Raw genomic sequence first — 16,088 nt, forward strand, 5'->3', positions numbered from 1 at the left:
GTTCACTAACAAACTGCAAAGATTCAATGATATTCAAGACAGAAGGGATGAAAAGCAGTTGTTGAGTCTGTGTGGATTGCTGTAATTGTAACTGAACTCCCATAGCTGTGGGGTGTGTGTGTACGTGTGCATGAGTATGTGTGCAGCCATGTACACGTCCACCATGTGATTAAACTGTTAGTTTTCTTGGTGTTGGGTGTCATATGCCCATCACATTCCCCAGGATACTTACCAGGTGAGTGACAGCATGTATAGTTAGGCGTCTGACTCACTGCATGTCTCAATTCTGTAGTAATAAGCATGCTATTAACCAAGATTAGACTCATATTAGTCACCATGTTGGAATATAGTATCAGCACAGTGGGGACGGATACTAAGTACCAACAAACTCAGTGTATAGTAGTCATGCACACTCATCTGCTCCAACAAATATTTGTTAACAATGGGGAGTGACGCATCATCTCTAGGACGGCAGTAGGGTTCAGTGACTTGTGGCGGCTGTTGACTAAGCGTCATTGCATGTTTTGGGAACTCTCCAACTAGATTGGTTTTGATACGACTCGGCTAACATTAACACTGAATCCTATTGAAGAGCAGGGGCTCTGATATCCCAGAAGCCGTGATGTCATAGATCAAGTCTATTTATTCCTATTCATGAGGTCACCGGGTGCAGTTGGAGAAAATAGAAAGGGAATAATGTATGAAAGAAAGAGGATGACGATGCGTCTCCAGACGTAATGGTTTTTCTGAAACAGACAAAGCTACCTTACATAAGTTAAAGTTAAGTAACATTTTGTGTTCAGAAACATGACATTATCGTGACTTCTCCTTTCCATCTGAGCTTTCACACCCACACACCAATCCAGATTCATGTCTACCACCTACACACTCGCCTCAAACAAACCTTAAGAGAAACACCGTTACACAATACGTATAACATAGATATTGTATATTAGAGAACAGATGCAGACCTTCATGACACTGGCTCTACCATTCCTAGCACCAAATCTATAAGTGCAGGTCTGGTATATTCCACCCACTTCCTTGCAGAAGTTGAGTTATGGACAGATTAGTAAACACATAGAATTTCTTTAGGTGAACAAGGCCATCATAATATAAATTCCAGGCCATTGATTTGTGTGGACATACACTATTTAAACAAAAGTATTTGGACACCCCTTCAAATTTGTGGACTTGGCAATGCCCGCCACGTCCGTTGCTGACAGGTGTATAAAATCGAGCACACACAGCCATGCAATCTCCGAGCTGCCCCGGTCAACTGTAAGTGTTGTTATTGTGAAGTGGAAACATCTAGGAGCAACAACGGCTCAGCCGCAATGGTAGGCCACACAAGCACACAGAACGGGACCTCTGAGTGCTGGAGCATGTAAAAATCGTCTGTCCTCGGTTGCAACACTCACTACCGAGTTCCAAACTTCCTCTGGAAGCAACGTCAGCACAAGAACTGTTCGTCGGGAGCTTCATGAAATGGGTTTCCATGGCAGAGCAGCCGCACACAAGCCTAAGATCACCACGCGCATTGCCAAGTGTTGGCTGGAGTGGTGTAAAGCTCGCTGCCATTGAACTCTGGAGCAATGGAAATGTGTTCTCTGGAGGGATGAATCACGCTTCAAATCAAAAATGCACCATCTGGCAGTCCGACGGACGAATCTGAGTTTGGCGGATGCCAGGAGAACGCTACCTGCTCCAATGCATAGTGCCAACTGTAAAGTTTGGTGGACGAGGAATAATGTTCTGGGGCTGTTTTTCATGGTTCGAGCTAGGCCCCTTAGTTCCAGTGAAGGGAAATCTTAACGCTTCAGCATACAATAACATTCTAGACGATTATGTGCTTCCGACTTTGCGGCAACAGTTTGGGGAAAGCCCTTTCCTGTTTCAGCATGACAATGCCCCCATGCACAAAGTGAGGTCCATACAAAAATGGTTTGTTGAGATTGGTGTGGAAGAACTTGACTGGCCTGCACAGTGCCCTGACCTCAACCCCATCAAACACCTTTGGGATGAATTGGAATGCAGACTGCGAGCCAGCCCAATCGCCCAACAGTGCCCGACCTCACTATTGCTCTTGTGGCTGAATGTAAGCAAGTCCCCGCAGCAATGTTCCAACATCTAGTGTAAAGCCTTCCCAGAAGAGTGGAGGCTGTTATAGCTGCAAAGGGGTGACCAACAGGCAAACCTGGGAAAATGATGTAGAGAAATATACTCCAGAATGTCTTTAAATTACTTTAGTTTATTCAAAGAAAAAAAACCTTGAGGAAAATACAGGACTTCCTGTCATACACAGAGAGGACATAAATTAGAGTAGCATGGCAGAAACACTGGAGAAAAACACCCAAGCCTGACTGACATCCAAGCCTGCAGGAAACGGACTGTACATCACTACAATGTCCCCACAACGCTGGATTAATGTTACAGGAACATCTGGAAAATTAAATATTGCATGTGTATTCTTTATTGTGTTGTGGGTTGGTTATTTGAGAGAGACTGGCATCATTTAGGATTATTGACTAAAATAACGTTCAATACAAAACAAGCCAAAAAAAAAAAACAGAATCAAACATAAATATTATGATGCACATTAGTGTAACAAAACATTGCCTCTGTAAACATTTTAATTTTCTCAACCTAACGTGAGCATTATAATATTCAACCACTGCAGAGTACATAAACTTACAGAAACCATTATTAAGCTTCTTAACCAAGTTAAAACTTAAGAATACAAATTTCTTCAAGTGAGATCAACGAAGTGGTTTTGTAATTTTTTTTTTAAACATTTAATGTTGCCATCTTAGCACTTTTTTAAAACGTTAAATCAGCAAGCGACTGCTTTTCAGATTGCAAAAATGTTTAAATGTTTTCCATTAATAAGAATATCAATAACCATAATCTTAATAAAGTAACTTATGCCACTCATGAAGGCCTTGATGCAACCAGAAAGACATAGTGGGTCAGCATTGGGAGGCTATTAAACACACACATACAGCATTGGGGTTCGCTCTTCAAACTGGTTTCTTTTTACAAGAAGTTGGCTTGTGAAACAATTCTGTGACATGTAATTTGCAATGCCTTTCCCACAGCTCTACACACAGAATGACATGACTGTTAGTACGAGAAAGACCCAACTCAGAGATCATTGACCCACTGTCAGATACATAGTCAGTGTACAGAGTCTGTCCCCTTTGGTGAAATAGCTTTGATCCATCCCCACCATTAAAACACAGTTGTGTTCTGTGGGAAAACTAGGAAAATCCTCCAAGATAATAGCCTGTTGTTGAAGTTGTTGTTTGTCGCCATGGTGAACGAAGGTTAGGTCCACTGTTGTGGGAGAGCCGTAGCAGGGGATATTGCAGTTCATTGAATAGTCTTCTTCACATATCTGTACAGACTATACCCTTTAACAGTGAAAAAAAAGGATTCTGCCCAAAGTGGGTTTCCGTCATGAACACCTTCAGACGAGAGCTGTAGAATCACAACGGTCAGGTCACCTGTGCTCTGGCTCCTGGTGACCAGACTGCTCTCCTCTGATTTCAAACAAGTTGTTTTGTATTGTATTGCCTTCCATTGATTGATAAGCTGACATTGCACAAGATGGACAAACGTACCGCGCTCAAGACGACTTAGCTAAGCGTGGTCATGTTGTTTACAGTTACACTGAGGACTAAGCCCTGTTGGTGAATAAGGTTGATTAGGCTACTGTGAGCATACTGGCCCCACAGAAAACTACTATAGCCTAGCAACATCTCAACTCAGAGCTGCTCCCTCTCCAGCGCTGATGCACTTTAAAACATTGAGTTTGTGAAAGGAAAATCAACATCTTTAATAGAGGCGCCATCATTTAGTGTTCACTTGTGTTACTTTGAAACTGAACATCGAAATCATGTCACAATCACTTGTGACAAGGAACACAAATAAAAGTCTCATGCCTTTGACCACCACACAGTATACTTCTTTCTACATTCTTGACACTTAGTGCACTGCATTCATGAAAAGATACAAATGAAAAACAAAAAGCTGAAATATCAGAAGAACAATAAAACACCACCGTTTTGTTCTATCCACTGACTAGGAGTCCATTGAGTTGTGCTGACCATGTGTAACTTTTCTGCTACAAAAACGTACATCAACACCCCTCCTCTCTCATCTATTGGCCCCTTTACAACCACACACACACACACACACACACACACACACACACACACACACACACACACACACACACACACACACACACACACACACACACACACACACACACACACACACACACACACACACACACACACACACACAATACTATCACCTTACCCTTCTCCTCCACTCTCTTTTATTATATCTGTCTATTCACATCAGGACCATGTCCTCCATCCTGGACCCTCTGATGGTCCAAGCCGGATCACCGAGGGATCCACTACCATGACCATTGAAACTATGGATGAGATTAAATTACATTTTATTATACATAGACATTGTTTCCTTTATCTAACCCACCCACTCTCTCTAACTCCTAAAACACTTCAATGTGTTGTGGGTTGGAATAAAATAAAGCAAACTGGAGACTGTGCAAATGTGATTTTAGAAAATAAGGTAAAAGAAATATTAACTCCACATAGTTTCACTTTTTTTAGGGAATTTATAATAAAAAATACTAGTCTGAAGTCCATCTGGATAAAATCCCTTTCTTTGACCCTGCCCATTAAAATACTGTAGCTGTCTTAACTCTATCAACACACAGTCCAGCCGAGTCCTCTCAGATACTACCAGATTTACGGTAAAACGCCTTGGCCCCTTCCACCTTCTGTTATCATGGCATAGAACAAATTGGGGCTCTCTTGCTAGGCTTCTCTATTCCTGCCTCCTCCATGCTTCAAACCCCCCCCCCCTTGCAGTCAGCAATCATTGTACCAAACAGAAATACGTTTACATACACTACTGTAGCATTAACACTGTATGCGCCACCCCTGCTCCTCCCTCGCTATGGAAAGGGGTGGGGTGGAGGGGGGTTCCTGAAATACGAGCAGAAGATGCAGAGAGTAGTTAGTAAACTTCAAGCCCACAGCACAGTCAGTAACTAGGAACGACACACACAGAGGTCACAGGTGTTCAGGGCAACAACCCCGCACAGACGTGTCCACAATCAGTTGAGCACCACAGCGGGGCAAACCGTTCACCCCTTTATTTTTGTTGTTTTATAATCAATTAACTTAATTTTTAACAATTCTCATATCTGGTATTCACTGCTGGGGAGACGGCATCTGGATGTTGTATGTATCCTCAATATAACATGACGCTCTGGGTCGAAGGTCGTAGCTAAGACGGAGATGGTTGGCTTTTGTCCATTGGCATCACTGAACGTTGGGTAAAACGCGGTTGGTTGGTTTCCAGTGTAGAGGGGGCATGGTCTTTCTCTACCAGCTGAGCAGAGAGGTACGCCCCAGGGTCATAAAGTACACCTGGCTGGCTCCTCCGGACCGCACCGAGGCAAAGAACACCTGCAGATGGAAGCACACACAAACAAGTCAATAAATAACGAAACTAATCAGTGACACATCATCAGTGATACATCATAAAGGTAGGGGCGAACTTCTTACACAGAGATGCATACGACCATCATGTTTTTCTGATTGAGTCATTTACAATCACTGATCCATTGTAACAAAGGAAATCAAGACGTGTGTTGTCATGTTAGTATTTCGTACACAATGTGTAATGGCGGATGGTTGTAAATCCATAGAGGTGTGCTCAGGTGTTCCGCAAGGTTCTATTTTGGGCCCACTGTTGTTCATTTTGTATGTCAACAACATTGGGGATCTTGAAACAGCGGATGAAACAGCGGATGTTCATTTTTATGCAAATTATACTGTTCTTTATTCAAGTGGTAGTAGTTTATCTTTGGCTTTTGAAAATGCCCAAAGAGCAGTTAACATCATACAACATAATCTGTATGATTTAAAGCTGGTTCTAAATTCAAGTAAAACAAAATGCATGGTATTTTCAAATGCCAGGCATGTTACTAATCATGTCATTGCTACATTGGCTGGACATACTATAGAGCAAGTTAAAGTGTACAAATATTTGGGTGTGTGGGTTGATGATAAGTGTATCATGCAGCCCTCAAGTTAATTTTTTCCCCCCTCATGTGTTAAACTGTGGAATACTGCAGGGCAGCTGCCTTGGGCCACTTCTTTATTTAATATATACCAACGACCTTCCCTATGCCTTAGCTGAAACTCAAGCTACTATATTTGCAGATGATAATACAATTTATGCAGCAAGACAATCGGTTCAACAGCTTTACAAGGAGATTTGGAGAATATCAGGGAGTGGGTTTGCCAAAACAAACTTGTTTTAAACTCCAAGAAAACCAAAGTTGTGTTGGTCTGTTCCACTAGGAAAAGGCCAAAACAGCATGGGATACAATTAAGTATGGGAGGAGTACTAATTGAAGAAGTGGCAGAAACCAAACTATTGGCAGTGCAGCTAGACAACTGCTTATCGTGGTCGTCTCAAATAACTCATCTATGTAAAAAAAAATATTAAAACAGCATGCATAATCAGAAGGATAGCTAAATATTTACCAGGAAAAATTATTCAGCAAATAACACAAGCATTAATTGAGAGTCAGGTGAACTACTGTTCTGTGGTCTGGGGAAATGCATCATCAAGTGAAGTTAGGAGGCTGCGAAATGCACAGAACAAAGCAGCAAGGATTGTTTTAAGGTGGAGATATGGTTCTTCTGTTGCAGTCATGCGCAATGTCCTTGGTTGGTCATCAATCGACAAGATAATTGAAAAAAACATGCTTATTTTATTTCATAATATACATCATTTAAAACGGCCAAGTTCTATTCACAATGGTATTCAGTTGGTAAGAGACAGACATTCCGTAAATACTAGGAATAGATTGGACTATAGTAGATGAACAATCAATATTTTTTATGAGTATTTATTGGGTCATTATGTTAGTATATTATGTATGTTTGTAATAGTGTGTTATATGTGAAAAAGTGTATAATAAATTGTATTTTAATGTTTAAGGACTCATGGAAGATTAATCCAAATGGGGACTAAAAGAGATCCAAATAAAAATAAAAAATAAATAAAATCAAGTTCATTACAAATCAAAAACGTCTAACACATCATTGTGATCTCTACAGCGCTGTTGGCTGGTCATCATTGACCTAGCGTAGGCTTAAACACTAGTATACACTGATTTATAAGGCCATATTGGATAAAATGCCATTTTATCTCTGTTCTTTTTAGTCAGGTCGGTAAATAAATATCAATTACGGTCCCATTCTCATTTGCTTCTAACAGTACCAAAAATTAGAACAGGTCATGGTAGAAATTGTTTTAGTTACTTAGCTCCGTGGTCCTGGAATTCTCTTTAAAATGTGATGATCTAGTTTCGTTGGTGGAGTTTAAACACTTGATCGATGTATATATCATAGAAGAGTGTAATTGTTTTTAGGCTAGCTGTTTTTAGTCAAGACTCGTGTTTTTAGCGTAAAATGTTTTTGTTGTACTGTATGTGTGTTTATAGTTGTGTTTAATGTTGTGTTAGTGTATGTAAGTTGCTTTGGCTGAAACGTTGCTCCCCCTGCTGCTATTGGACCAGGTCTCTCTTGGAAAAGAGATGTTATGTCAATGAGAAAAACCTGTATAAATAAAAGGTAAAAATCTAATCATAAGAAAACAATAGTGACAACCATGCAGAGAATTCCTGTATAAGCAGTCAGTAATACAACCCAAACAATGTATGGTAAAGCCCTAGCTATATCAAACATCAAGAAGTCTAACAACTTCCCAACAGTATATACACTATAATACAAAGGTATGTGGACATTCCTTCAAATGAGTGGATTCAGCTATTTCAACCACATCCATTGCTGACAGGTGTATAGAATCGAGCACCCAGCCACACAATCTCCAAAGACAAACATTGGCAATAGAATGGCCTTACTGAAGAGCTCAGTGACTTTCAACGTGGCACCGTCATAGGATGCCACCTTTCCAACAAGTCAAATGTCTGCCCCACTAGAGCTTCCCCGGTCAACTGTACGTGCTGTTATTGTGAAGTGGAAACGTCTAAGAGCAACAACGGCTTAGTCGCGAAGTGTTAGGCCACACAAACTCACAGCACGGGGCCGCCGTTTTTCAACAAGACAATGACCCAGAACACACCTCCAGGTTGTGTAAGGGCTGTTTGACCAAGAAAGAGAGTGATGGTGCTGCATCAGATGACCTGGCCTCCACAATCCCTGACCTCGACCCAATTGAGATGGTTTGGATGAGTTGGACCGCAGAGTGAAGGAAAAGCAGCCAACAACTGCTCAGCATATGTGGGAACTTCTTTTAGACTGTTGGAAAAGCATTCCTCATGAAGCTGGTTGAGAGTATGCAACGCTGTCATCAAGTCAAGGGGTGGCTACTTTGAAGAATCTAAAATATATTTTGATTTGTTTAACAATTTTTGGATTACTACATGATTCCATGTGTTATTTCATAGTTTTGATGTCTTCACTATTATTCTACAATGTAGAAAATAATAAAAATAAAGAAAAACCCTTGAATGAGTAGGTGTGTCCAAACTTTTGACTGGTACTGCAAAGTAGAGTAGCAATGCAGAAACACTGGAGAAAAACACCTAAGCCTGCAGGAAACGGACTGTACATGACTACAATGTCCCCACAACGCTGGATTAATGTTATGGGAACATCTGGACAATTAAAACATGGCATGTGTATTAAAATAAATAAAGTGAAATCAATTAATTAGGCCCCAATCTATGGATTTCACATTACTGGGCATACAGATATGCATCTGTTGGTCACAGATACCTTAATAAAAAGTGGGCCTCAATCTCGTTGCAGTATTTTTGTGCATTCAAATTGCCAATAGATAAAACGCAATTGTGTTCATTGTCCGCAGTTTATGCCTGCCCATACCATAACCCCACCACCACCATGGGGCACTCTGTTCACAAACCGCTCGCACACAAGATGCCATATACGTGGTCTGCGGTTGGGAGGCCAGTTGGACGTACTGCCAAATTCTCTAAAGCTGCGTTGGAGGTGGCTTATGTTGGGGAATGAACATTCAATTCTCTGTCAACAGCTCTGGCGGACATTCCTGCAGTCAGCATGCCAATTGCACGCTCCCTCAAACATTTACAAATCTGTTGCATTGTGTTGTGTGACAAAACTGCACATTTTAGAGTGACTTTTTATTGTCCTTTTATCTGTGTAATGATCATGCTGTTGAATCAGCTTCTTGATGTGCCACACCTGTCAGGTGGATGGATTATCTTGGCAAAGGAGAAATGCTCATAACAGGAATGTAAACAAATTTGTGCACAAAATTTGAGAGAAATACGCTTTCGTGCGTATCGCCCAGCGTTGCCTGGGTTTGGCCGGTGTAGGCCGTCATTGTAAATAAGAATTGTGTGACTTGCCTAGTTAAATAAAAAGTAAAAAAATATTAATTTCTACCAGATATAGAACTAAAAATGATTTTGGGATTTTATAACTAGTGCCTTGGGAGTTTTTTCAACCTCACATGTCTGTACATCTTTCCCATCAGTGAGAGACTATAGGAAATGGGGAAACTACGGCTAGACTAGCTCTCTCCACCACTTTAGCTGCTTCTGCTTTGTGGTTGGTCCCACTCATCTAACATACTAGCTAGTTCTTAATTGGAGTGTATAACAGAAATCCAACAGAGGCTAAAAGGTTATCAAACATGAAATACAAAAAAGGCACCAAAAACCTTATTTTGCCATTCTTAATGAAGCAGGGGGTATAGTTGGTGTATAGCTGTGCATTACTCTGCCTACTCCACTAGTCAACAAAGGAGAGTGAAGGGTCAGAAACTAGCTTTGATGGCCACTTTAGCCTAATTGCTGTCTGTCTAAAAATACCCTATGTTTCAATGGAATGATTGATCGATTGACAGACTCAGTGAATGGGGTCCCGAGTCTGCTTGGGACACAGGATGAGTCAGCGCTTTGTGACACACTAACAGGAGACAGAGCTCTGAGAGGAACATAGTTATTAGTGTAAACAGCCCTCAACCTAGGTAGAGTACCTCCAAGTGTATGTGTGTGGTGTGTGTGTGTACGTGCCAGGGTATCCGTTAGGAAAATGTTCTGCCGGACATTTGACAGGCAACATTTCAATTTAACGGACATTTGAGAAATTTACCGGACCCATACAAATTGGTGTGTAACTTTATTAGGGCGTTCACCCACGGTGCTCAGAATAGAGCCGGTAGATCCCAAATTCATACAACCAGTAGGTCTAAGTTACATTTTTAGTTTATTTATCTGATTTTCTATTTTTTTGTATCGGACAAAAGCCGGTTATTACCGTCTAAAGGAAACACTGGTATGTGCATGTGTCTAGGGGTCTAACCTTGTCATTCCTCTCACACAGGAACTTGAGTCTCTGGGCTCTCTTGTGCATGAAGACCCCGTCCAGGTGTCCGGTCTCCACAGACCTGATCTCTATGGCCTTCTCCCCCCAGCCCATGATCTGGTTAGAACGGATGTAGGCTACAGAAAAAGACAAAGAGGGGGACGGGGGTGAGTGGGTGGTATGACAACCGAGTTAACATGTTCAAACACTTCATTTAAGGACCTATTGTGTGAGTGTGTATGTGTATTTGTACGTGTGTGTGTCTCCACCTACCCACAGAAGTGGGCATCTCGCCCCACTGCAGCACCACGTCCTTGGTGATGCGTCCATAGGTGTTGACATAGACACCCTCGTCCTCGTAACACACTAGCAGCTCAATTCCATCTGTGTTGGGCAGGATGATGATGGCATGGGACTGGATACTGGTCTGGATCTACAGAGGGAGACAGAGGGAGAAGGGAGAGAGAAAGAGGGGGAACCATGTTAATTCAATAATGTTAATTCAATAGTGAAGTTATCCTTGGAAAAATAGAGGAAGAAGAGAAGGGGATGAGGGAGGAGAGGTTACATAGACACTAGTGTGTTTTTTACATGGGTGGGCAGGTAGATGTCGTAGACTGCCCCCGAGTCCACGTCGACGGCATGAAATCCGTTACTGGAGCCATAGATGACCTTTAATCTCTGACCTTCCTCCACCGTCAGGTCAACCAGCAGGGGCTTGTGCACCAGGTCACCAAACGACTGCAGGGGTCAACCAGGGGGCAAAGGTCATTCACATACAGTAGTGTGTGTGTGTGTGTCATTGTATGATTGTCATAACAATTCACAATAGCTGCATAACTGATTGAATAGATGGAAGTGACTAGCTCCCATAGGTGTCTTAGGTTTCCTTAATGTTCACCTTGAAAGCCATGAACTTGTGGTAGGGCTTCGGTGCCCATGCATAGACCTCCACCGAGTTCTTCAGGGCCAGAACCAAAAACTTGATCCTCTCGTATTTCACTGGGAAATAAAACAGTGTGGATACATGAGGAAGATGTCATAAGAGGCACCAACTGACAGGGTTAGTTCAGAGCATCCTCAAGACTTTTAATGACAGTATCAAAATCAAATCAAATTTTATTTGCCACGTGCTGAACGTGAAATGTGTGCAAGCAATGCAATTTTAAGAAAAAAAAAAGGGGGGGGGGGTAATTTGATTAATTGTTCAGCAGTCTTACTGTTTTTAAGTTCTCTGTCCCAGTACTATTATTAGTAGGAAATGTAATTCTACCAAAATACTTTTAGCTGACATAATATTACAGTCTTATTATCTTACTCTGAGAAGTGACAGAATTGGGACATGGCGTTCGCTGGGTAGACCGAGGGTATTTCGTATTAGGAAACAATTGTGTACTTTCCCACAAAAAAATATATACGATTCTATGGCTTAAACTCATGGGCAGAACATAGATGGCCTGACTGACAGCTCTGACAGAGAGCCAGAGTTTCCAACAGCAAATTCAGGACTTTGCCCTGTGACATCACTAATCTGGGGAGACGGAACGTGAGACAGAACATTCTGGTCTAGTTTCTTCCAGGAAGTTGATGTACCTATCATTACAAAACTCTGGACTTTTTCTCTTCCATGTTGCAGTCATGACATGACGTGCTGCGCCAGTGTATTATGCACCCTACTCTGGCTGTCTTTAAGATAGTGATTCCAACATAGTGGATGAAGACCAACTGGGAGAAGACATTGTTTGGTTCATTTGGAGGGTCATATGAAAAATCAACAGTCTTTGGTGGTTCCTAAACATGTTGTGCAGACACATGACCATAACATCAATTTCTATAAAAAACTGTCCTAAAAAAATGAATTTTCTCCCCACATCATAACGTCGCATCCGTTTAACCCTACTGGCCAGATGCTTGTTGAAGATGGAGCATACCAACTTTGTAGTGCACAGCGCCCTCCAGGTCTCCCACAGTGACCCAGCCCTGTTTCTTCTCCACCTCAGGGTCGTTGTGCAGGATCTTGTTCCTCAGCCAGGACAGATAGTAAACACGCAGCTTGTTTTTCTTGCCTGCACGGGACAGGGTCAGACAAGAGGAATAGTCAAGGGTCTGGGTACCTACAATGCACCTACGATACAGTATCTAAATGTAATGGCACGGGGTGAAGTTTCCCATAGGTAAAGTTTAGTGGAGGAGGAATAATGGTCTGGGGCTGTTTTTCATGGTTCGGGCAAGGCCCCTTAGTTTAGTTCAGTGAAGGGAAATCTTAACACTACAGCATACAGTGACATTCTAGATGGTTCTGTGTTTCCAACTTTGTAGCAACAGTTTGGGGAAGGCCCTTTCCTGTTTCAGTATGACAATGCCCCTGTGCACAAAGCTTGGTCCATACAGACATTTTTTGTCGAGATCGGTGTTGAAGAACTTGACTGGCCTGCACAGAGCCATGACCTCAACCTCATCGAACACCTTTAGGATGAATTGGAACGCCGACTGCGAGCCAGCCCAATCGCCCAACATCAGTTCCCAACCTCACTAATGCTCGAGGCTGAATGGATGCAAGTCCCCGCAGCAATGTTCCAACATCTAGTGTAAAGCCTTCCCAGAATATGGACCAACTCCATATGACATGATTTTGGAATGAGATGTTCGACGAGCAGGTATCTACATACTATTGGTCATGTAGAGAATGATGGAGTTATTGGAGTTTTCCCCAAGTATTGAATTATTTGTTTCAATTGTGATTGACATTATGGATACTAGGACAGAGGATCTGACAGTGTCTGTATTTTTCAAAATGTCAAATTGTCTCTACGTCTCATGAGCATGGACCCTTTCCTTCCTTTATTGCAATATGACATCAAACTGACAGATGACACTGCAATCAGACTGCTGTCTGTGTGTGTTTCCATCATGGAAACCTTTGTGTGTGTGTGTGTGTGTGTGTGTGTGTGTGTGTGTGTGTGTGTGTGTGTGTGTGTGTGTGTGTGTGTGTGTGTGTGTGTGTGTGTGTGTGTGTGTGTGTGTGTCAGTGGACATGCGATATGCAATAAAGGATTTAAGCCTTGAGACAATTTAGACATGGATTGTGCATGTGCCATTCAGAGGGTGAATGGGTAAGACAAAAGGCGCACCGGTTTGCATCAACAACTTCAACGCTGCTGGGTTTTTCACACTCAACAGTTTCCCGTGTGTATCAAGAATGGTCCACCACTCAAAGGACATCGAGCCAACTTGACAGAGCTGTGGGAAGCATTGGAGTCAACATGTTCTTAACGTTTTGGACACTCAGCGTATGACGTCCTACACTAACTGGTCATTTACTCAATTTCCTCTGTCTGTTGTGACATCCGACGCAACACTGGGTGACACAGACCAGCGAGCGTTGGATGGTTGCTACAGTCAATTATGTGACCACAGCACAGGAAAGAGAAGCAGGAACCTACAGCCAGACACTATGTCTGCTTTGCACGAACGTTCTCAGAGAGATCACTTAGACCCCTTACGTCTGTGTGCATGTCTGTTTTTCCATCAGTCAATCAAATGTATTTATAAAGCCCTTTTTACATCAGCAGATGTCACAAAGTGCTGTACAGAAACCCAGCCTAAAACCCCAAACATCAAGCAATGTAGATGTAGAAGCACAGTGGCTAGGAAAAACTCCATAGAACCCTCCATAGAGAGGAAACAGGCTCTGAGGGGTGGCCAGTCCTCTTCTGGCTGTGCCTGGTGGAGATTTTAACAGAACATGGTCAAGATGTTCAAACGTTCATAGATGACCAGCAGGATCAAATAATAATAATCACAGTGGTTGTCGAGGATGCAACAGGTCAGCACCTCAGGAGTAAATGTCAGTTGGCTTTTCATTGCCGAGCATTCAGAGTTCGAGACAGCAGGTGCGATAGAGAGAGTCAAAAACAGCAGGTCCGGAACAAGGTAGCACGTCCGGTGAACAGGTCAGGGTTCCATAGCCGCAGACAGAACAGTTAAAACTGGAGCAGCAGCACGACCAGGTGGACTGGGGACAGCAAGGAGTCATCAGGACAGGTAGTCCTGAGGCATGGTCCCAGGGCTCAGGTCCTCCGGGAGGGGAGAGAGAGAGAATTAGAGGGAGCATACTTAAATTCACACAGGACACCGGATAAGTGTTATCTGGTATATCCGATATAACCTGACCCTAGCCCCCCGACACCTAAACTATTGCAGCATAGATACTGGAGGCTGAGACAGGAGGGGTTGGGAGACACTGTGGCCTCGTCCAATGATACCCCCGGACAGGGCCAACCAGGCAGGATATAACCCATTCCACTTTTCTGAAGCACAGCCCCCACACCACTAGAGGGATATCTTCAACCACCAACTTACTACCCTGAGACAAGGCTGAGTATAGCCCACGAAGATCTCCCCCACGGTACGAACCCGAGGGGGGCGCCAACCCGGACAGGAAGATCACGTCAGTGACTCAACCCACTCAAGTGGTGCACCCTTCCTAGGGACGGCATGGAAGAGCACTAGTAAGCCTGTGACTCAACCCTCGTAATAGGGTTAGAGGCAGAGAATCCCAGTGGAGAGAGGGGAACCGGCCAGGCAGACAGCAAGAGCAGTTCATCGCTCCAGTACCTTTCCGTTCACTTTCACACTCCTGGGCCAGACTACACTCAATCATAGAACCTACTGAAGAGATGAGTCTTCAATAAAGACTTAAAGGTTGAGACCGAGTCTGCGTCTCTCACATGGGTAGGCAGACCATTCCATAAAAATGGAGCTCTATAGGATAAAGCCCTGCCTCCAGCTGTTTGCTTAGAAATTCTAGGAACCACAAGGAGGCCTGCATCTTGTGACCGTAGCGTATGTGTAGGTATATACGGCAGGACCAAATCGGAGAGATAGGTAGGAGCAAGTCCATGCAATGCTTTGTAGGTTAGCAGTAAAACCTTGAAATCAGCCCTAGCCATGTACGTGTAGTAAATGTGTATGTATAGTGTGTGTGTGTGTGTGTGTGTGTCGCGCACGTGTTTGAATGTCTGTTTTCCCATCTATGCATAGTAACTGTGTGTGTGTACCTGATATAGTGACCAGGACGTTGAGTCCCTCTAGGACGTCCATCTGTTGGAAGCGGCGTCGGCTGATTAGGGGGTAGACCTTCCCCTGACCGCTACGGTCCAGCAGCATCAGACCACTCTCTGTCCCCACCAGGAGGTTCACTCCTACACACAGTGTTGCATTTAGATTGCTGTCACCTGGTAGTGAAGACTGATATTACTGTGATAACTACATAGCAGAGATAATTGTGACCACTCACCCCAGAGTGCAGCACACAGGATCTCAGAGTTAAACCTCTTCTTATACTTGCGGATCTCTGGGGTGTCGCTTTGTGGTCGTGTGTTGACAGGGTTTACATTGACCACGGAGCCTTTACGTGACGGGTCCGCCCTCAGTGCCTCCGCCAGCCTGGCGTCGTTCCCAAATGCTGCAGAGGACAAGGAAGGGATTCAGTTGGAAATACAAGCTGATTATGTATTACTATCATATATATTCAGTTCTATATACTTAGTATACGTTTCTATAAATGTTGTATATTTAGTTTACATTTCTATAACATTTGTTTGGAATAAACGGGTGTTCTCTGGTGTTGCCTCAGAAACTAACACAAGGTTT

General features: G+C 43.0%; 1 protein-coding gene across 12 annotated transcripts in view; it reads right to left on the reverse strand.

The window, feature by feature from the left end:
• Positions 1-2,231: 2,231 nt before the first annotated feature.
• map4k4 (mitogen-activated protein kinase kinase kinase kinase 4) overlaps positions 2,232-16,088 on the reverse strand; it is a 104,933-nt gene continuing 91,076 nt past the window's right edge. For all 12 annotated transcript variants that reach the window (XM_045707735.1, XM_014173828.2, XM_014173832.2 and 9 more), the window contains 8 exons: positions 15,733-15,900; positions 15,494-15,637; positions 12,365-12,499; positions 11,335-11,435; positions 11,025-11,174; positions 10,707-10,866; positions 10,431-10,570; positions 2,232-5,510 (listed from right to left, as the gene is read on the reverse strand). In XM_045707735.1, coding sequence (XP_045563691.1) covers positions 5,427-5,510; positions 10,431-10,570; positions 10,707-10,866; positions 11,025-11,174; positions 11,335-11,435; positions 12,365-12,499; positions 15,494-15,637; positions 15,733-15,900 — 1,082 coding nt within the window. In that variant the 3' untranslated portion in view covers positions 2,232-5,426. The remainder of the gene's footprint in view (positions 5,511-10,430; positions 10,571-10,706; positions 10,867-11,024; positions 11,175-11,334; positions 11,436-12,364; positions 12,500-15,493; positions 15,638-15,732; positions 15,901-16,088) is intronic.

The sequence above is a fragment of the Salmo salar genome, chromosome ssa25 (assembly GCF_905237065.1).
Source record: "Salmo salar chromosome ssa25, Ssal_v3.1, whole genome shotgun sequence".
Lineage (NCBI taxonomy): Eukaryota > Metazoa > Chordata > Actinopteri > Salmoniformes > Salmonidae > Salmo > Salmo salar.